Source organism: Chrysochloris asiatica, unplaced genomic scaffold (assembly GCF_000296735.1).
Source record: "Chrysochloris asiatica unplaced genomic scaffold, ChrAsi1.0 scaffold00014, whole genome shotgun sequence".
NCBI classification, from domain to species: domain Eukaryota; kingdom Metazoa; phylum Chordata; class Mammalia; order Afrosoricida; family Chrysochloridae; genus Chrysochloris; species Chrysochloris asiatica.
Window position 1 is genome coordinate 425,605 of NW_006408532.1, and position 23,001 is coordinate 448,605.

At 37.9% G+C, this 23,001-nt stretch overlaps 1 protein-coding gene and 1 pseudogene across 2 annotated transcripts in view; both read left to right on the forward strand.

Moving 5' to 3' along the window:
* Nucleotides 1–23,001, forward strand: part of RABGAP1 (RAB GTPase activating protein 1) — a 174,012-nt gene that overhangs the window by 117,420 nt on the left and 33,591 nt on the right. For both annotated transcript variants that reach the window (XM_006834741.1, XM_006834742.1), the window contains 5 exons: nt 10,955–11,068; nt 12,609–12,683; nt 18,427–18,552; nt 19,081–19,224; nt 22,906–22,947. In XM_006834741.1, coding sequence (XP_006834804.1) covers nt 10,955–11,068; nt 12,609–12,683; nt 18,427–18,552; nt 19,081–19,224; nt 22,906–22,947 — 501 coding nt within the window. The remainder of the gene's footprint in view (nt 1–10,954; nt 11,069–12,608; nt 12,684–18,426; nt 18,553–19,080; nt 19,225–22,905; nt 22,948–23,001) is intronic.
* Nucleotides 21,367–22,522, forward strand: LOC102820705 (annotated as a pseudogene).

Sequence of the window (23,001 nt, forward strand, 5' to 3'; positions counted from 1 at the left end):
TAAAGATGATCAGCAAAGGTATTTCACATTGACCTAGCTACACAGTGTTTTGGTTAACATAGTTCACAGACTTAAAATAAAAAGCAAAAACCATACTGCACCATTTGTAATTTGTTGTTACGTGCCGTAGTGTCAGTTCCAACCCATAGTATTTCCAAGGAGCAGCTTGTGAGTTTGAATCACCAACCTTGTGGTTCAAACTGATCTTTCAGTCCAGTGCTTATCTTACAGCGCCACGCCTAGGTGTCAGTTTTTCTGCTACCTGATTTATCTTCCTTTGTCTCTCATTCTTCGGACATATTGTCAGGAGGGACCAGTTGCTAGAGAAGGATATCATGTTTGGTAAGGTGGAGGATCAGAGAAAAAGAGGAAGACCCCTAGTGAAATGTATTGGCCAAGTGGCAGCAACAGTGGGCTCAAGTGTGGCAACAATAGTGAGGTTGGCCCAGGATTGGGCAGTGTTTCGTTCTGCTGTGCATAAGGTCATTATGAGACGGTACCGACTCAATGGCACCTAACAACAACAACGTACAGTGAAACCTGGGAGAGCTTGAATTCAACAGAACTTATTTTTGGGTCTTAGAGGTTTTCTCTCTTTGACAGAGTTCATTCCTACCACTTTCCTGTCGCTTTTTTTTAATGGAAAATATTTGAGTTTTCCTTTTTTGGTGGATTTCTACTTTACACGTTCTGAATTTCACAGGTTTTAGTATACATTTATAGGGTCAAAATTAATTATGATGTTGGTAATAAAAATGTATTTTTAAATTACATACTGTCTAAAATTACAGATCTCCACAGGGCATTAAATCCCAAACATCCGAAAGCCGGTGAAACACAAATTTTTTCCCTTGGTCTCTATTCCAAGGTTGGAAATATGCCAACTACCATAAATCTCAAGTTTGGTGTCAAGGTGTTACCACTGATGTGCTAGACTTTATGCTACCAGTTTTCCACATATTCTCTTATTTACTTCTTATAAACTGTGCACGCCAGGATCCATTGCATGTATTTTACAGATAGGGATATTATGGCTCAGACAAGATAAGTGACTTGTCTAAGGTCATGCAAGTTAGTAAGAGAGCAGGAGGCAGTATTTAGAGCCAAAACTGTTTGGCCTTAGAGTTTATAGTATGTTTATTACATTGTGCTTTAGTAGAGAGCCTAAATTCCTTTTTCTGCATTTTTTGTCCAAAGTCCAGCTTTAGTCTTGGCCAGATTCTAAAATGCCTTCAGTTACTTCCATATTCATGCAAATCTAATTCTAGCCTGCTCTGTGTTTAATCTGTTGGAGTTTGGGGGTAAAAATGTAAAATATTAATTAAAGTAATTAAAATAGTAAATACTGTAATATTTCATTTATTTAAAATTTTATAGATAAAGTCTTTGGGTTCAGTTTTTAAAGTCTGTTGTTAAGTACTAATAAATAGCAGTTGTACAGAAACTGTGGATTTTGCACCCAAGAGCAAATCACCAGAATAAATTAAAAAATCCTGCCTGTAACTCCCAAATCCAGTTTCCACTAAGCTCCTGGCTATTGCACTAATAGGGAAGCACAGAACAGCCCTTCAGGACAAAGAGATTTCATGATTCTTAGTTGAAAGGAAAGTACTAACTTGAAGAGCTGTGGTGCTAGTTACATAGGGTCAGGTAAAAATGTATTTGCATGGACACCCCTATATTTTGTTCATGAAGACTAGATTTAAGATAGTGAGTGGTATTTTGTCTGTATTGTCGGTACTAAGTTAGCCCATCAATCATTCTTATTTCTAGGATTCTTATTGATTAGACTAATGAAGTTCAGTTGGGATGCTTTAGTTCGCTTTATACTTCAATTTACAAAGGTATTAAGGTACCTTAGAATATTTATCATTCAGCAAAATAGAAAAATAAGTAAATAAGGATTTGGAAAATATAAGTATATCCAAACTAAAAGCAAACCCACTGTCATGAGTTGATTATGACTCATAGTAACCATATAGGATAGAGTAGAAGTGCTCTTTAGGATTTGATTTTTGTAAGCCTCATCTTTTCCCTGCCAAGAGTGGGTGGTGTGTTAAACCACCGACCTGTCAGTTAACCCATGCTTAACCCACTGTACCACCAGGACTCAGATATCTATGTAATGTTTGATTGGGCTGTGAATTTTGTTCTGAGTTTCCTGGAGGTCAAAGTGAAAACAGATACTTGGTCATTGTCCAGGAGGAAAACAATGTATATAGTTCTTTAGGGAAAAAACATAATTTTTTAAGAAACACTGAGTAATATTATAGGAGGTGTCCTCAGTATATATAGCTAAATGCAAGGTTCTACAGCAGTTGTTGCTGTTTTGAGCAGGGTCTCATATTAAAGGTAGTTCTGTGAAAGGACAAGGAACCGACTCGACGGCACTTAACAACAACAACCATGAATCAGACGCTCTTACAGGTGTTAGAAATACCCATGAATGAAACAAGTCTTAGCCCTCAGGAAGCTTAACATTCTACAGAGATGCACACAAACTTTGCATACAGTGTCAGAATTTATGGTAACCTTTAAGTCTGATTTTTAAAGTTATATTAAGAATACTTTACATACCATCTTTTTATTTTGCTAGGATTCCTGTGAATTATTTATTAAGATGTGGGTAGCGTAGTGGTTACGAATCGGGCTGCGAACCTTAAGGTCAGCGGTTCGAAACTACCAGCCGCTCCGCGGGAGAAAGATGAGGCTTTCTACTCCCGTAAAGATTTACACCCTCGGAAACCCTGTACAGGGTCGCTATGGGTCGGAACCGACTCGACGGCACTTAACAACAACAACAACAACAGTGTTTGACTTTGTTTTAACTTTTTATTGTAAATTGAGTGAAGAGTTAGAGAGCAAATCATCAATTTTACATTCAACAGATTATATACTTCATTTCATCTCAGTGATAATAATTTCTTCAATGTAACATTATGTTTCCTACTTCTTCCCTGTTTCCCCTTTTCATTCTTACTTTTTTCCCAACCCTTCTGAATTTTGTCCTTAAGTAAATCTGCCCTTTTGATCTGGAATGGTTGACCATTATATAGTGTGTGTACTTACCTCACTAGTGTTGTTGTCCCTTCTATATGTCTGGCTATCTACTGCTTGGCTAAAAATTGAGTCGCAGGGGTAAGTTGAGGTCCAGACCTGAAGGGACATAGTCTTGGGGTTCTGCCAGTAAGCCAGGTCTTTTGTATGTCTTTGAGTTTTGTTCCACATTTTCTACTACTATATCCAGGACCTTCTAATATGATCCCCTTCAGAGCAGTTAAACATAGTGCCTGGCACCATCTAGTTTTGGTCTCAGGGTCATGGAGACTAATGTTCACATGATCCATTAGTCCATTGGACTAATTGTCCATTGGACTAATTGTTTCAGTTTTCTTCAATATTCATCAGTTGTCTTTCCTAAAGATGGGAGAGACCCATAGTTGCACCTTAGATAACCTGATGAGCTCTTAAGATGCCCGTTGCGACTCACCAAAGTACAGTATAGAACATTGTCTTTGTGTGAACTGTATTTGTGGATATACTTCCACCAGTCTCCCAGTTTCACCCATTTAGCCTGCGTATCTATCCATACACCATTGTTATTGTAGGATTGTGTATGCATCTATTTACTTCTCTTCCATTTGCTCTTGCACTCCTCCCCATGTCTTCTCCTGCCTGCATTACTCTTCTGCCAACCTGCTGACTGTATATTGCTTTCCCCATAACTCAAATACAATGTTTGATCTTAAGAGACAAAATGATTTTAGTTGTTATTATCTTACTATCTTTCTTGGTTTTGTTAAATTAGAAGTGCTGTGAGATTTAACATGAGCACTTGGAGTAAACTTCGATTTTGCAGATTTTAGTAGGATAATATTGGCCTTGCACAAACTCAAGAATATCTATTTTCATATTTTGTCTTATTTTCATTTCTTATCTCATTTAACTTAAGCTATTCTTATACTTCTAAAACATTTAAAATTAAATTACAAGTGGTAAAAATGATATACATAAGAGATAAATGATCTTACCTTGGGGAGGTTTTAGGACCTCATTTTTAATTTCTTTCTCTTTCTCATTCTCTTTTTAACTTTTTATTGCTAATTGGATGAAAATTAACAGAGCAGATCATCAGTTTTACATTCAACAGTTGATATACATTTTGCTTTATCTCATTGATTGCGGTATCTCTTAATCAACTTTTTTATATTCTTTTTTAAGTGAAACATCCCTTGAACTTTATTCTCCTTCTTTTGGATATTTATGCTATATATTTAGGGTATTTTTTTAAATTGAGTCCTTAGCATCACTTTTGACAAGCTGTAGCTAAAAACAGAATATATAACAATAAACAAAAAGTTATTTCCATGAAACGTATTGTAAAGATAGGACATGCATCTAATGCATTGGAGTAATGTTTTTGGTAGTGTTTTTGTTTTTTGAAGCTATTACGATTACATTTGGAGCACTCTGGACTAATGCTAAGTACAATTTTTTCTTTAGGCAACAAACTAGCTTTGGGAGTAAGACTCTTCCCTATGCTGGTTATTTCTCATGGCAGCCTTCCACTGCATTTTTTTGTTTGTACTTTCTTTTTCTTCCTGCCATTCTTAGCTTTCTATTTTTCAACTTGAGTTTACAAAGGGTGTGTGTTCAAAGGGTTTCCTCTAGTTCCCAGTACCTTGTTAATCCTGAGAAGTTATTCAGTGGGCCAATTCTCACAGTAAGGTATAAAAATAGGCATCCAAAAACATAGAATGTAGACCCACTGTGGTGGAACTAATAGACAACTTCAAACCAAAATGAGAAGAAAATAACACAAATATTACTTCTTTAGATTTTTCTCTGCACAAACTATTTCAGACGAACCTTTAAAGAAACTAAGAAAGCCTCACCATTGCTTCCGATCATGTATACTAACAGAGTAACACTTAAAGAATTGGGACCTAGAGATCAGTCAGGTGAATAGAACCTCTCTCTGATGGTACTATTGAACTTACACCCACAATTCATTTTACCATTTGTATTCAAATTCAATCCAACTTTTATTGAGTACCTAGTAAATACAACCCTTGGAAACCCTGTACAGGGTCGCTATGGGTCGGAACCGACTCGACGGCACTTAACAACAACAACAACAGTAAATACAAACCATTTCTGTGAATAAATTTGGGTGGCTTAAGTGCTCAACCTATGTTTTTATTTTGTATAATGAGGCAATCCCTTTTTTAAAATAATAAATTTCATTTTAGAAAAGTTTTAGATTTATAGGATTATTATAAAAGCAGTATAGAGTTCCCATTTACCCACTCCTAGTTTCACCTGTTATTAACATTTTGAATTAGTATGGTAGGTTTGTTACAATTAACGAGGCATTCATTTTAGTCTATATTATTAATTAACTAAAATCCACACTTTATTAAGATTTCTTTAGTGTTTATCTAATGCTCATTTTCTGTTCCAAGATTCCCATCCAAGATGCCACATTACATTTAATTGTCATGTCTCCTTAGACTCCTCTTGGCTGTGACAGCTTCTCAGACTTTTCTTGTTTTTGATGACTTTGACAGTTTTGAGGAAGACTGGTCAAATGTTTTGTAGATTGTCTCTCAATTGGGGTTTGTTTTTCTCATGAGGTTATGGATTTTGGGGAAGAAGACCATAGAGGTAAAGTGACATTTTTATTATATCCAGAGCAGAATCGATATAAATTATTTGTAAATTCTTTTGCATGGGAGATTTGTCTCTTCCCCCTACTTATATACTCAATCATTTATTTATATAAATATGGACTTATGGATGTTGATACTTTAGGTTATTCGTTCAATGCTACTATATTTATTTTACTGCTCAGACTGTTTCAGATTTGGCCATTGGGAGCTCTTTGAGTTGACTCCTGTGTTTCTTTGATATACCTCCATCATATGGGCTTGTTTATTTAGACGGGGGAGGGAGCATTTCCTCACTTTCTGGCACTTATAAAATGTTCTAGACTTAACTTGTATAAAATGCGGGCTTCAAAAAGTTTGTGGGAAATTCCATTTTTTCATGAACTTTTGAAGCCCCTTCATATCTATGTGGCAGTGCCTTTTTTTTTTTTTTAACATGTGGGTTCAGCAAACCATGCATTGGAGTTAAAATGGGAGTCAGTAAACTTTATATGTAAGTGCTTTGCACAATGTCACACAACAAGGGCTAAAGGATTGCTAGCTACTGTTCTCTTCCTTTAAAATATTATTCTTAATAAAATACAATTCTTAGTTGTTTATAAACTTAGAAGGACGCTAGTACATAAATGATCATACCAAAACAGAGCAGGACAATTCCTGTAGGAGCGGTACCAATGTTGTGCATAAATTACTGGCAGTGTAATTTAAAATCCAGAAAAATAAGGATTATGGGCTCTTTGTTGGAATGGAGTGATTATGGAAACTATCCCCTTAAGAATCATTGTTCTAATTTCAACAGATTGCAAGAATGATCAATAAAATTACAGGTGACATCAAGGAAAACATAGACAAAACTATAGAAATTTCAGGAAACAAACTGACTAAATAAATGGAGGAAGGAAAAAAAAAAAAAGGAACCATACAAAATAGCATTTAGAAAGCCAGAAGATTAATACGACAACTTCAGAAATAAGACAGTATACTAAAAAGGCATAAAAGATGGAATTGTCCAATCATTGGACGGCAGCCTTACTGAGCTCAAAGAAAAATCTGTCAGTATTCATCTGATAGAGCAGGGATGGGGAACCTTTTTTCTGCCAAAATATTATAACATCATTCACAGACCATAATCAGCTTACAAATTAGCCTGCTATATACGAATCGGGCTGCGAACCTCAGGGTTAGCAGTTCAAAACTACCAGCTGTTCCGCGGGAGAAAGATGAGGTGTTCTGCTCCTGTAAAGATTTACAGCCTTGGAAACCCTGTATAGGGTCGCTATGAGTTGGAACCGACTCCACGGCACATAACAACAACAACAACATATGGTCAAACATTTAATTAACTCACCTTAAATGGTGTGGCAAAGACTGGACTGCAAGGTCGATTTGAACTGCAGGGTCATCAGTTCAAGCTCACCATCCACTCCTTGGAAACCCAATACAGAGTCACTATGAGTCGGAACTGACTCTAAGGCACTTGACGACGACAATAATGGTGTGGCATTGTAAGATAAGTACTGGACTGAAAGGTTGGATTGAACCACAAGGTCGGTGGTTCAAACTCACCAGACATCCCTTGGAAACCCTGTACAGGGTCGCTGTGAGTTGGAACCAACTAGACAGCACTTAACAACTACAACAATGTAATGGTTGTAACTATGTTTGCCTTGGCAAGGCCAGACCAAATGATTTCTCAGTTCTTTTATGGTCTGTGAGCCAGACATTCCCCACTCCTGTGCTAGGGGAACAGTTAGAGAAAAGAACAAAAATACAAAGAAAACCTAAGATTTATGTGGAACACTATCAAGAAGGAATAACCTAGGTGTCATTGAAATTCCAGAGTAGAAAGAGATGAAAACATACAAACATATAGACTATTGTGCAGAAGTTATTGGGAGAAAACTTTCCTAACACATGAAAGACAAAAAAATTGAACTAACTCCAAATAGGATAGATAGATCCCAAAAGAAAAACACCAAGACATAATGTCTTTCTTATTACAAACTTTCCAAAACCAAAGACAAGGAAAGTATCCTAAGAACAGATCAGGAAAAAGGAAGTTACCTACAAAGGAGAACTAATAAGACTAAGCTCTGATTTCTCAGCAGAAACCAAGTAGGCAAGAAGAAATGGAATGACATATATTAAACTCTGAAAGAAAAAAATTGCAGTCAAAAATTATATATCCAGCAAAACTGTCTATCACATATGATGGTGGAAGTAAGTAATTTTCAGATAAACAAATTTTAAAAATTTGTAAAAACCAGACCAACCCCCCAAAAAATTACTAAAGGTAGTTCTTTGAATAGAGAACAAACAACAGCAGACAAAAACCTGAGACTGATATACATGGCAGTATAACCCAGTCTGCCCAGATATAGGAGTATTCAAAGTAAAACATACCTGTGAGACTGAAAATAGAGAGAACCAGAGATAGAGTTGCAACAAGAAAAATAACTTAAAAGAGGGAAAAATGTAGTTACAGAAGTTCCAAATGAAGAGGAAATTATATAGATTTCAAGAAAAAAATAAACCTGACTATAACCCTAAAAACTAGAACAAGCCTTACTCCTAGCTCTAGTCCAACCCTTGTTATCCCTAACACTAAACAAAGTCCTAGGTCTAGCCTAGAGTTAACCATAGTCCTAAATTCTAACCCTAGCCCTTGCTTCTTACTCTTAACCATCCTCTCCTCCCCCCAAAGAATATTGTTCTACTTTATGGTTGTTAAGTGCAGTTGAGTTGGTTCTGACTCATAACAGCCCTGTATAGGATTTCCAAGGAGTGGCTAGTGGATTTGAACCAGCAACCTTTTGGTTAGCAGTCCAGTGCTTATTCTACAGTGCCACACCAGAATCTTGTTTATAACCCACAACAGGAAAATTGGCATAGTAAATTAAGTAACAGCCATGTGGTAAGTTAACTAGACCCAAATCCACTGCCATTGAATCGATTCCAATTCAGTATCTACCCTAAAGGACAGAGTAGAGCTGTTCCTCAGGGTTTTTGAGACTGTAAGTCTATTTCTGTACATAGACCAAGAGGCAGTTGTTTGAACAGAACATAGGAACACTGAATGGTTTAAAATTAAGAAAGGCGTGTGACAGGGCTGTATTCTTTCACCATACTTATTCAACCTGTATGCTGAGCAAATAATCCGAGAAGCTGGGTTACATGAAGAAAAACATGGCATCAGGATTGGAGGAAGATTCATTAACAACCTGTGATATGCAGATGAAGGTTTATAGAACAGATAATCAATTTTACGTTCAACAAATACTTTATACTTTACTTCATTACAATGGTTGTAATCCCTTCTATGTACCTTCAGTTAATAGTATTTACCTCTTTTGGCTTTAATTCTTGCTTGCCTTCCTGTGTCTCCTGCTATCTTCATCTTTTACTTGCCAACCTCCTCTTGAATATTACCTACCCAATCACCTATGTTACCATGTGTCTACTTATTAACATGTGTCTAGCCCGTGAATAATTTCAATCCCCCCATAACCATCTTTATTGAAAAAAACAACAAAAAAAAACCCTTTTCTTAACTTTTAACAATATTGATCTTATATAGTGTTATCCTTTTGTGATTGACTAATTTCAGAGTATAAATGGTTTATTGTTTAAGAAATAACATATGCCTTAGAGGTAGTGTAAAAATCCACAACTATAAGCTATTTGTGGCCCTGGGATCATTATTACCTGAAAGGCTAGTTTCCAGGAACTGCTATATAGAAATGATTGGGCAAAAGAAGAATATCACTTTGATTTTTCATCTTAAAATAGGAGTATCAGACTGTTGGGTGGTATGCCAAACATATGATGTAGACTCACCAAGAAGAATCTTGTTCTGTTGTCTTTGCTATGAAGATAATGAATTGTTAAAATAGAATGTCGTCTTTCTGTATTTTAGTTTTAGCATATGAACTAATAAAATTCAGCAAGGGAAATATTAGAAATAACTGGATGCTGATGTGTTTTATGAAGAATTGCTGACATTATTGACATTTGTTCAGTTTTTAGGTAACTCATTATAAAAAAGTTTTTCTCCATTGGCAAATGCAAGAACCATTTCCCCATAACTTGTTGGGCTACATTCCTTGGCATTTGATGGTATAGTGTTGTTCATATGAAATAAATTATTGTGCGTATGCTTTACGACATTTGCCCTTCGGACAGACCCCAATTAAGGGAATTCTTTTTGTCTGTTTGAGAGCTTCACACATGACTTCATGCCAAAAGATCAATTAAAATGGCAGTTTTTATTCCTAGTTTTTCTCACAGGAGCATTTTACCTCCTTCCTTGGAGTGTTTTCCTATGGAAAATAGCACATTTTACTTCTTACTTCAGAAAGGTCACCAGCTGTACTTCTTTGCAGAAGAGATGGAGTTTAGCATGAAGTATATGGAGTGAAGCAAGTTGCTTTTCTTTCATATTTTTTTCCCTTACATTTGATTTTGCTTTGGTTTGAATGGCTGGTCTCTGAAGAAGCAGTAACTATGGGCATAGACATAGAGATATATGAACTGGCAAGTGTGTGTGTTAAAAATCTATCCAGCAAAACATTTACCAATTCAATAATTTTTTGCATTTATAATTCAGTGACATTGATTACATTCATCATATTGTACAACCATCACAACTCCTTTCCCAAACAATTCTACCACTATTAACGTGAAGCTCAGTGCCCCACCTGTGGCAACTAGTAATAAGACTTAGGTATCTATATTGTTGTTAATATCAAGTTGGTTCTGACTCAGGGTTCCTGAGGAGCGGCTGGTTGAGTTTGAACTGAAGACCTTGCTGTTCAAACTGATCTTTCAGTCAAGTGCTTATCCTACAGTGCCACACCAGGAATCCTAGGTTTCTGTACATTTGCCTAGTTCATATGTTGTTAAGTGCTGTCAAGTCGGTGCTGACTCATAGCAAGCCTGTGTAAGGTTTCCTAGGCTTTAAATCTTTGCAGGAGCAGAAAACCTCATCTTTCTCCCATGGAGCAGTTCGTGGGCTTGAACCAATGACCTTGTGGTTCGCAGCCCAGTGCTTATCCTACAGAGCCATTGTCATCCCCTATTTCATATAAGTAGAGCCGTATCATATTTGCCTTTTTGTGATGACAACTTATTTCACTTACTATAATGTTTTTGAGGTTCATGTATGTCTCAGCATGTTTCAGGTCCTAGCACCATTTTAAAGCATGTTAATGTAAATGCTTTCTACTTGTTTAGAACAAAAAGGTGTATGATTGACCACTAGACCCTCTTCACTTACGTTTCCACAGGAGTCTCCACAGGACAGTGCTATCACCCGGGATATTAATCGAACATTTCCTGCACATGACTATTTTAAGGACACAGGAGGAGATGGACAAGATTCCCTGTATAAAATATGCAAGGTATGCTCTTGTCAAACAAAAAGAGGTGTGGGAGGTGGTTTTGGTTCTTTGAAATATTATAAAAATCAATTACTAAGTTTAATGTGTATTTAATGGTCAAGAATGCAAAAAAGGAGAGAAGAAGACTGTAAAATCAAAGGTAGCAAACACCGTAACTCAAATGTATCAATTCTTCTATGGTCTTCTTTATTCATTGTCCAACTTTCACAGTCATTTGAGACTACCATGAAAATAACCATGACTTGAGTCAGGCATACTTTAGTCCTCAAACTGACATCTTTGATCTTGAATACTTTAAAGAGGTCTTGTGCAGCATATTTGCCTAATGCCATATGTCATTTGATTTCTTGATTGCTGCTTGCATAAGTGTTTTGAAGTTTCACCAAAATCCAATGATAAAACTCAAATGAATGTGTGTGTATTAACTTGTGTGAACATTGGTATTGCATTTTTGCTAAGTGATCTGAATTCTAAACATAGGCAATTCTAAATTGCTTTCTTGGAACCCAGAGGAACCTTGTCACAGAAAGGCAAAAAAATAAATGGAGAATAAAGGAGTGTCACCAGAAATGAATTTGTCCAACAAGCAAATGCATCTTGAATCTATAGGGATTCCCCATTCATCACAGTTTACATTGGAACTATAAATATTAATCATAAAAATAAGACTCTTAAAAGCAACTAAAAAACTAAAGAACAAACCATAAGGAATGTTAGATGTCAATATTCTTTTAAAGGTAATGTTCAGAGGAGATGGGCAGTAATCATCTCTTGCCAAGAAAAATAGAAAATAAGAATTCCAGAGGAACCCACAAATGATTTCAGAGTAATCTTTCTTATCAGAAAAGTTATTATTGGCATGTGGAAAGAATCATGTTTTTGGCGTCTTTGCCAAAAGACTTTTCCCAGAAAGAAAAATGAATAACATTTATAGTCAGTGTGTGAGGTGCTGGCTAGGTTGAATAGAACATCACCCCAGCCCTCAAGAAACTCACAGTCTAGTAGCGAAGATGCATGTTTAAACTGCATTGTGGTATAACACCCATGTATGTGTGTCAAGTGCCATAGAAACACAGAGAAGACAGGAATTAATTCTAGGGGAATGGAATATGTTTGGGGCTTGAACGGAGGAGTGGGTCTTTTAGGCAGAGAAGAGGGAAAACATCCCATGCAAAAGGAGCAGCATGAGCAAAGATAAGGAAATATGAGAGCCGTGTTTTAGTGCTGAAGTAGATTTTGGTTAACCTTCCCTACCCTTTGATCACAGGAGGTTGTGTGGTCACTGCTAACCACAAGGTCAATGGTTCAAATCTACCAGCCACTCCTCAGAAACCATATATAGGATCACTATGAGTTGGAACCAACTCAACATCACTAACAACAGCAAAGATTGAAATTGGAGAGAGGTGTTAGTATCATTCATTGACCAAAGTGGGTTGTGGGTAGTATCTATAGGGATATTTATATGTTCAGGACTCTGTGGGACAACTGTAACCCTCAAGTGACTATTTATTTACACATGGCTGTGTTTTTTCCCCAGGCTTATTCTGTGTATGATGAAGAGATTGGCTATTGCCAGGGCCAGTCATTTCTTGCTGCTGTGTTGCTTCTCCATGTGAGTAATTATGTCTCTGTTAAGACCTGCACATGGCCTGCTTCCATTTATATTAGCCTTTCACTTGAGCATGGTTTTATATTGGAATTGATTAGACACTTCAGCATGAATTTTAACTCCTGCATTTGGAAGCTTCCTTAAATTAATGTAATATCATCATTGATGAGAAACAGTGAGAATAATGCCTGTATTGAAAACCAGCCAAAAGCTGTTGTTAAGTGTTAACAAGTCAGTTATAACTCATAACAACTCTGTATAGGGTTTCCAAAGTTGTGAATCCTTTCGGGAGCAGAAAGCCTCATCTTTCTCTTATTGAGCCACTGGTGGGCTTGAACCACAGACCTTGTGTTGCACAGTCCACTGCTTATCCTATGGCACCACCATGTTCCCAGTACAAAGTAGACTTCATTTTTTATTACTAAGAAGATTGGGTAGATGTTAGTCTTGGTTGCACCCTTGGGGATATTTTATCTTCTCTAAAGTAGTCATTTTGATTAATATTTGTTTTGAGATTTATACATTGGAATGAAAAGAAGGTGGAGAGATTGGTTTGCTTTGTTGTTGTTAGGTGCCGTTGAATTGGCATCAACTCACAGTATACCCATGCACAACAGAAGAAAACACTGCTCAGTTCTATGCCATCCTCACAATTATTGTTTGACCCAATTGTTGTAGACACTGTGTCAATCCATTCCTTTGGGGGTCTTCCTCTTTTTCTCTGACCTTTTACTTTACCATGTATGATTACTTTTCCCCCTACACTGATCCCCTCTGATAACATCTGATAACATGTTCAAAGTACGTGAGACAAAGTACTTGCTATCCTGGCTTCTGAGGAACATTCTGGCTGTACTTCTTCCAAGACAGATTTGTTTGTTGTTCTGGCGGTCAGCCCAAGGTCCTTTCAATAGGATTCTCCAATATAATTTCTTTCAATATAATTCAGCTGCTTCAGTTCTTCTTTAGTCTTTCTTATTTGAGGTAATTGAAAATATTATGACTTGGGTCAGGCACACCTTAGTCTTCAAAGTGACTTCTTTGCTCTTTAACACTTTACCAACAGGTCTTTTGCAGCAGATTTTTGTTTACTTTACATTAAGTTGTAATCCATACTGAAGTCTGTATTCTTTGATCTTCATCAACAGTTGCTTCAAGACCTCTTAATTTTTATTAAGCAAAGTGTAGTCTGCATATCGCAGGTTGTTAATGAGCCTGCCTCTAATCTTGGTGCCGTGTTATTCTTCATATAGTTCAGCCTCTTGAATTGTTTGCTTTGCATACCCAGTAAATAAATATGATGAAAGGTTATAACCCTAACACACACCTTGCTTGAATTTAAACCATGTAGTATTCCCTTGTTCTGTTCAAATTACTGCCTCTTGTTCTTTGTACAGGTTCCCCGTGAGCCCAATGAAGTGTTCTGGAACTCCCATTCTCTGCAATGTTATCCATAGTTTGTTATGATCCACACATTCAAATGTCTTTACATAGTCAATAAAACACAAATATACAGCTTTCTGGTATTCTCTGCTGTCAACCTGACATAAGCTGGGGTTTTCTAGTGTCATTTATTCATTCAGTAAAGACTTTACCTTCACTTTTTGATTTTGAAAACTCTCAAATCTACTGAAAAATTTGGGGAAAATACTATACAATGAACACCTATATCACTTTCACTTAATTTGCCTATGAGTATTCTTCCACATTGCTTTCTCTTGGTCTCTCTGTGTGCCCTTCCCCCTCTCTCTTCCTACACACACACACACACACACACACACACACACACACACACAATTTTTTTTTACTGAACTATTTGAAAACAAGTAACAAATTTCATGAAAATTTCCTACTAAATATTTGAACCTGTGTTTCCTGAAGACAAGGATGTTCTGCAGCATAACTATAATACCATGATAACATGCCAGAAATCTGACCTGGATTCAGTGACTTATGGCACACAATTCACATCCAGTTTTCCCTAAATGTCCAAGTAAAGTCTTTTGTAACTTTTTTTCCTAGCCAAGATCTAATGAAGATTCAGTCATTAAATTTGGCTGTCATTTCTTTGTATTCCTTATTAGATAACCCCTTTTCTCTTTTGTTTGTATCATGCCATTGACTTTTTAAAAAGTATTCAGGTCACTTGCTTGTAAAATGTCCTACATTCTTGGTGTATGTGATTGTTTCTTCATGATTAGATTCAAGTTAAAATGTTTGACAAGAATACCATATAGGGGTGTCAGCAGAGCTGTGACCATATTTTATGACGTATACTGCTTTGGTAGCATAGTGTTACGAATCGGGCTGCAAACCATAAGGTCAGCAGTTCGAAACTACCAGCGGTTCCGCGGGAGAAAGATGAAACATTCTGCTCCCGTAAAGATTTACAGCCTCGGAAATCCTGTACAGGGTTGCTATGAGTCGGAACCAACTCCACAGCACACAGCCACCATACTGCGCCGAAGATCAGAAATAAGAGGCTTAGTCTCAATCCTCTTGGATGCAGAGCTAGTAAAGTTCAAGTAATTATACCGCTGTATCACTATTATTTTCAGTGGTGCCTTGAGGCACATTGGAAGACAAACAGATCTGCTTCTGAAAGATCACAGCCTTGAAAAAAACCTGTGGAGTAGTTGTACTTTGCACATGTGGCATCTCCATGAGTTGTAATAGATTTCACAGTGAGCAGCAAATGAAGGTAAAAAGGGGAAAAATTTGTGGAAATTTTCCATTATATTTTAGTTCCATTTTACCATGAACTTTTTGAAGCCTCCTCACATAATAAAAAGTTCAACACAACATTATAACAGGCCCTTATTTAGGTTAAGGAGCAAGGAAAGGGTTTTCTGGGAAGGTGACCTTTAAAGTGAACCCTGAAAGTGAGAGGGGGTATTCATTCTCTTTGGTAGTTTACTGTATTATTTAACTTTTTTTTTTTTTTTTTGTATACTGTTATGAAATAATAGGAGCCCTGATAGTGCAGTTGATTACGCATTGAGCTACTAAGTGAAAAACCGGCAGTTCAGAGTTACCATCCGCTCTACAGAAGAAAGATGAGACTGCCTGCTCTTATAAAGATTTAGTCTCAGAATCTTATTATAGAGCAGTTGTACTGTACCCTACAGGGGTCACCATGAGTCAGAATCAACTCGATTCTGTGGGTTTGGTTATGAAATAATAAATGTATGTTAAAAACAAAAATAGTGGAGAGTAGAACATGACCAGCAAAGAGAACAGCATAATATAGAAACTGTGGGTAAGAATGTGACATGTGGAAGGGGCTGAAAGAAGGACAGTGTAACTGGGGCCTCCTAAGTGATAGGAATAAGAGAGGGAACCAGAAACAGTGAAGGGTCAGTTTAGGGAGGTCTGCAAGTGGTAGGCCAATGAATGTCGAACTTGTTTCTCTATACAAATGGAAACTTAAATTGTTTTTAAACCATTTTGTGTAGGTTGCAATATAAGTAAAACAAAAACCAGTTCGTATTTTCTTAATGTGGACCTAGCTTGTTGTATAGGTTGTTGTTGTTGTTAAATGCTGTCAAGTCGATTACCGACCCATAGCGACCCTGTATAGGGTTTCCAAGGAGCAGCTGGTGAGCTTGAACCGCCATCTTGCAGTTCAAACAGCTTTGCAGTCTGGCGCATTAACCCACAGCACCACACCAGGAGTCCTGTGCATGTACAATTATGAAACTATGACACTAATAAAATTTATTTTAAATTTTACAATAAACATTTTTAATTGGTTTTGTGTATATATCAGGACTTGTCTGGTTTGTCTTTGTTCTCAGTTTCATTCCAAGAACATATTTTGTGGTGGTTGTTAAATGCCTTATTTAAATATCACGATCCCTTTAAAATGTTTCCTGGTCAAATCCATGATGTCTTATATTGAACTCTGTGCTGATGTGCTATAGTGTTGTTTTTTTGGATCACAGCAGTGATTAGGCAGTGTCATCAGATAAGATATATGCTACTTTCAGAGTCAGGGGCAATGGGATACCTAACAGCTTGTGTGTCCTTCAGCAGTATGAGAAAATTCAGGTGCTTTCCATACTAAAGACCTCAAAGATATGGCTATTTGACCCAAATACCCTTAGTTTTTAATAATAATCTGCTGTGCCTCTATTGTTTATTACTTGATCTAGTTTGCTCTGTAGCCCTGTTTTGCTGCCCAAGATTTCTGTGCTCAGCCCACCTCCATCATCTTGTTCTACAGAAGTCCACCCACCTTCTTCACTTTTTTTGAAAGCTTGCTACAGTCACAGCAAGCTTTAAATAACATTTTCAGCGCCTTGTGTGTGTTTTATTTTTTTAATTAGACATTGTGCCAGGTTTATAAGGAATTTATAAATAAGTATTTTTCCATAAAGATATGGAAGATGTAGATATTATGATGAATAGGTAACACTTGTAAATAAAAGTAAAGTAGCATTTTGGTAGTACGTAAAACATTTGCTCAGACTTACTCAGTGGCACTTGACAACAACAACTATTCTTTAGACTAGGTAACATTCTTCTTAACTAGCTATGTTTTGAACAGTGATGAAGGAAAACATTTTTACAGGTATGAAACAACCAGTGAGGGAGCTAAGATAACTTTAACAAAGGTCTCATAAGGGCTTTGGAAAGGGCTCTATTGTCCTACACTTTTCTACCAGTCTGGTACTACTAACTCAAATTCTGTCCTCCCTCCAAAGTTTATTCCTGACTCTGTTAGGCTGACTCCAGACCAGATGTTCCCGTTTTGTGTTCCCACTAATCTTTCCACCTAATTCATATTATAGCGGTCGAGTTCTGGTGTGGTGCTTTGGGTTAATGCGCCAGACTGCAAAGCCGTTTGAACTGCAAGGTCGGTGGTTCAAGCTCACCAACTGCAAGGTTGGTTTGAACCACAAGGTTGGCAGTTGAAACTCACCAACTGCTCCTTGGAAACCCTATACAGGGGTCGCTATGTGTTAAAACCTACTTGACAGCACTTACCAACAACAACAGTTAATATACTAGGAGTCTTGACATGGCAATGTAGCATAAGCACTGGACTGCAAAGTCTTTTTGAACCTCAAGGAGGTGGTTCCAATTCACCAGCCTCTCCTAGGAAACCCTATACAGAGTCGCTATGACTTAGCAGCAACTCAACAGCGAAAACAGCAGCAGTAATTATATACTAAGGAACCCTGGTGATGTGTAGTGAGTTAAGTGTTGGGCTGCTAACCACGAGGTTGGCACTTTAAGTCTACCAGCTGCTTTACGGGAGAAGGATGAGACTGTCTGCTCCTATAAAGATTTACAGTCTCAGAAATGTAGGGAGCGTTTCTTTGTCCTATAGGGCCACTGTGAATTGGAATTGACTCGACTGCAGTGAGTTTTGGGTTTACTGTGTACTCATTTTGTGGGACCTGGTGTGGCAACTGTATGATAAACACTGGACTGTTAACCAAAATGTCAGTGGTTCAACCCACCAGCAACTCCTTGGAAACCCTATTCAGGGTCTCTCTGAGTCGAAACAGACTAAACAGCACATACCAACAAGGAGTATAAAGCTTCTTAGGGCAGAACTCTGTCCGATACAGAGTAGATGCCAATAGATAGTGTTAGATGAGTGAATGAATGTTATAGAACCCAGTTAGAGGCCTGAATTGCTCTATATCTGAATTTCTTGATATTCACATAAAGCAGTAGAGGGAAAACTTCTGCATGGGGTTTATGACTTTGTTTTCTCCATTTCCTATTTTGACAGATGCCTGAAGAGCAGGCATTCAGTGTTCTTGTCAAAATCATGTTTGACTATGGTCTCAGGGAACTTTTCAAGCAAAACTTTGAAGATTTGCATTGCAAATTTTACCAGTTGGAGCGCCTCATGCAGGTAAGATGGGAAACCAGCCTGCCTTTGACAAGAGTGCAGGACTAGGGAGAACTCGGTTGGTGAAAAGTGCCAGGGAGCAGTGGCAGTGCCCTAACCACCCATGGCTAAGGACGGGTTTTTGTTTGTGCTTTCTCATGATGATGCCAAGATTAATAAGATGTGAACTTGATGAATGTGAGCTGGGTTTTCAATCTTATAAACACTAGAAGGTCAGTCCCTGTTCCACAGCAAACTTGGTCAAGAAAAATTCACCACAGCTCTAAAGTTGGCCATAACAAAAGTGAAACCGCTTTCTCAAACATTCATAACTTGGGGAGAAAAAACTGGCCTTCCAAATACTTGTCACCATTTTGGGGTTTCCTCTTTCTGTAGAGCCTAGTTTTAATAGCCCTCTGGACATTTTTTAAAAAAACAACACACATACAAGAAAGTGACTTTTGTGGCCTATTCTTGGCAGATCTGTAAGTCTGCTGAGTAGAAGTTGGACAGCTGTATATGTGCCCAAAACTAATTAGTTTGCTATTTCAGGAGTACATTCCTGACCTGTACAACCACTTCCTGGATATAAGCCTTGAAGCACACATGTATGCCTCCCAATGGTTTCTTACCCTTTTCACTGCAAAATTCCCTCTCTACATGGTCTTCCATATCATCGACCTGCTGTTGTGTGAGGTAAGTATCAGACTTTGTCTTAGTATCTTTCTTGTGTAAGCTCTGTCAAAACAGAATTTGTCCTGGTTAATTACCTTAATTCTAGAAAATCCAGGCTTAGGTGACTCTTCATCTAACGATCACATTTTGTTAAAGATGTTCTCTGCTAAGAAAGGAAATATTAGACATTTATATTAAAGACTGTAGAAGAATTGATGCTTTTGAATTATGGTGTTGAAGTAGAATATTGAAGTGCCATGGGCTGCCAAAAGAACCAATAGATCCGTTTTGGAAGAAGTGCAGCCAGAGTGCTCCTTGGAGGCCAAAATGGCCAAACTTCATCTCTCATACTGTGGACATATTGTCAGGAGGGACCAGTCGCTGGAGACTAGGATATCATGTTTGGTGAGGTGGGTCAGAGAAAAAGAGGAAGACCCCCAACGAGATGGATTAGCCAGTAGCAGCATCGATAAGACTCAAGCATGGCAACAGTGGTGAGGTTGGCCCAGAATCAGGCAGTGTTGCTATGAGTTGGTACCAACTCGATGGCACCTAACAACAACAACAACAACGTATTGGTATATGGTGTAATGCTGTAGGATCAGCACTGGACTGCAAACCATAGGGTCGGCAGTACAAACCCGTCAGCTGCTTCTTGGAAACCCAATACAGCAACAGTATGTTAGTATTAGATAATAATAATAACTAAATAACATAGAAGTTTATTCCTCTTTCATAGGAAAGAAGTCAGTAACCTGTTTTCCCTAGCGTGTAGAGCATGGGTCTCCTCATAGCTGAGTAGAAGTCCAGCCATCACACCTGTATTCAAATCAGGAGGATCGGGAGCTGGGGAAAAGGCTATTAATTACATCTCCTGCTAAGAAAAGTACAGACTAACAAACTCACAAATGGAAGTTTACCCAGCATTTCCATTTACTCCTTACTGACCAGAATTTCTGTATGCCTACACCTAGATGCAATGAAGATTATATTTTAGCTGGATAGGGAGGGATATGCTTAAAATTGGACTTCTATTATTAAATAGAAAATAAGTATGGAGATAAATAATAGTCTTTGCCACAACGTTTTTTGGGGGTTTGTTTTTTATGTGGTGTGTGTGTTTAAGGAAAAAAGAACTACTTAATTTCACAAACAATATATATTTATGATAGAAACTGTAGGAGACAGAAGCAAAAAGAATTTAAGATGCTTGCAATCCCATTATCTAGAGGTGTTACTTTAGCATTTGGGTGAACTGTGTATTCTTTCAGCCTTTTTTTTCTGCTCACTGTGTATATAATGTCTATGTGGGATATTATAATGCATATTATGGTTCTACATGGTGTATAGTATAAAATATACTATATATACTATTTGGTAGTCCATTTTATACTTGAACATCTATATGATATATACACATTTATACTCTTATTCTTTTTACTTTGTTGTTGTTCGAGTTGATTCTGACCCATAGCAACCCTGTATAGGGTTTGCCGACCTTGCAATTCAAATGGCTTTGCAGTCTGGCACATTAATCCACAGCGCCACACCAGGACTCTTCTTTTTGCTTAGGCATGCCATATTTAAGACATGCTAAAATCATAATGAATTTGAACACATTACCCAGCTTGAAATGTTTTGAAAAGCTTTATAAAAAATAGATGTTAGCAAGTGTACCATCATTCTTCATGGCTTCCCAAGTATCCCATTATTTGGATGTGACATAACTTATGCAAATAACTCTTAATCTGAGACCTAATTTTTAGTTATTGCAAACAACTATTTATTAAGTTACTAAGTGCCAGGTGGTTTTCTATGTAAACTTCAAACATTTTTATTAGTTATCTCAGAAAACACTTAGGAGAATATTGATCCTTTATGGAAACCGAGTCTCTAAAACTTAATTTAACATGACTGACAGATGCCAGTGACTCCCCATGTCTGTCTTTTGCCCGTGGCACTTCCAAAAGGGTTAGATGAAGAAAGACCAAGAGTGCAGGGAGGCCGCCACTGCCACCACGGGAGCCCTCCCCTGCCCACCCCGCCCCCACGGCCGAGCCCAGGAGTGGGAGTCAGCTGGCTGGTGTGGGCAGCGCCAGGACCCCGCAGGGGACACTGCAGCCAGAGCCCAGGAAGGGCCATGCCACCACCGTCTGAACTAGGATGTCCCGACATGAAGGTGTCAGCTGTGATGCATGTTTAAAAGGAAATTTTCGAGGTTGCAGATACAAGTGTTTAATTTGCTATGATTACGATCTTTGTGCATCTTGTTATGAAAGTGGTGCAACAACAACAAGGCATACAACTGACCACTCAACTGACCAATGCAGTGCATATTAACGAGGGTAGATTTTGATTTGTATTATGGTGGGGAAGCTTTCTCTGTAGAGCAGCCATAGTCTTATACTTGTCCCTATTGTGGGAAAATGGGCTATATGGAGACATTGCTTCAAGAACATGTTACTTCTGAACATGCAGAAACATCAACAGAAGTGATTTGTCCAATATGTGCAGCATTACCTGGAGGCAATCCTAATCATGTCATGGATGACTTTGCAGCTCATCTTACACTTGAACACAGAGCCCCTAGAGATTTAGATGAATCAAGTTGTGTTTGACATGTACATAGAATGTTTCACCCAGACCGGGGACTAGGAGGGCCTCGTGCTCGTAGGTCAAACATACACTTTACTAGCAGTTCTACTGGCGGCGGGCTTTCTTCTTTTCAGAGTTCGTATTCTGCAAGCAATAGGGAAGCCATGGATCCTATAGCTGAACTTTTATCTCAGCTATCAGGAGTGAGACGCTCTGCAGGAGGACAGTTTAATTCTTCTCGCCCTTCTGCCTCTCAGTTACACAACTGCAGATGCAGCTGCAGCTAGAACGCAGCACCGCCCAGGCAGCATGGCAACAACTGGAGACCGCATGCAACGCCACCTGGCGTACTAACACAAGCAGCGTCTCCACTATAATCACACAGTCCACAGCAACAACCAACACAGCTATTACAGAAAGCACTCAGCAAGCTATCCAAAATGCCCAATTTCTTTTAACAAGGTTGAATGATCCTAAAATGTCTGAAGCAGAGCACCAGTCCATGAAAAGCGAACATGTAGACCGCAGCCTGTTTGTCCAAGAGCTCCTTCTGTCCACTTTAGTGCGTGAAGAAAACTTGTCCTCAGACGAAGAGGAACGGGGGGAGATGGCAGATTTTGATGCTATGGGCTGTGTAGATATTAAGCCTTTAGATGTTGCTTTAGAAAACCTAAATTTAAAAGAGAGTAATAAAGGAAATGAGCCTTCACCACCTCCTCTTTGATGTCAAAAAAAAAAAAACAGTGCAGGGAGCTCCAAGCAGATTCAGTTCATAGAACAGAGTGCTTTGCTATACTTGGACTAGGACAGCACAAGATAAAGGGAAAACCAACCCCCCCAAGAGTTACTTCCTGATAGGTCACAATTTTCTGTCTCTAATATTCTGATCCAGAAGCATGGATTACTTCTTTCCTATTGAATATGAGACTCAGACTAGAAAAAGGTCTTCTTAGAAAAAAGGGTAATTAGGTTTTTTCATTTACCAAGACATGCCATTTCCTTAACTTTTCACAACTTTTCTGAAATTGTGGGGTATTGTGATGATAGCAACATAGTAATACAGAGATATAAACACTGAAAATACTATTTTTGTCTTTTCTCTTCCAGGGAATAAGTGTTATTTTTAATGTCGCCCTTGGATTGTTAAAGGTACACATTTATTCATAAGTTGCATTACCTTTCATTCTCTATTCAGCACTTGTG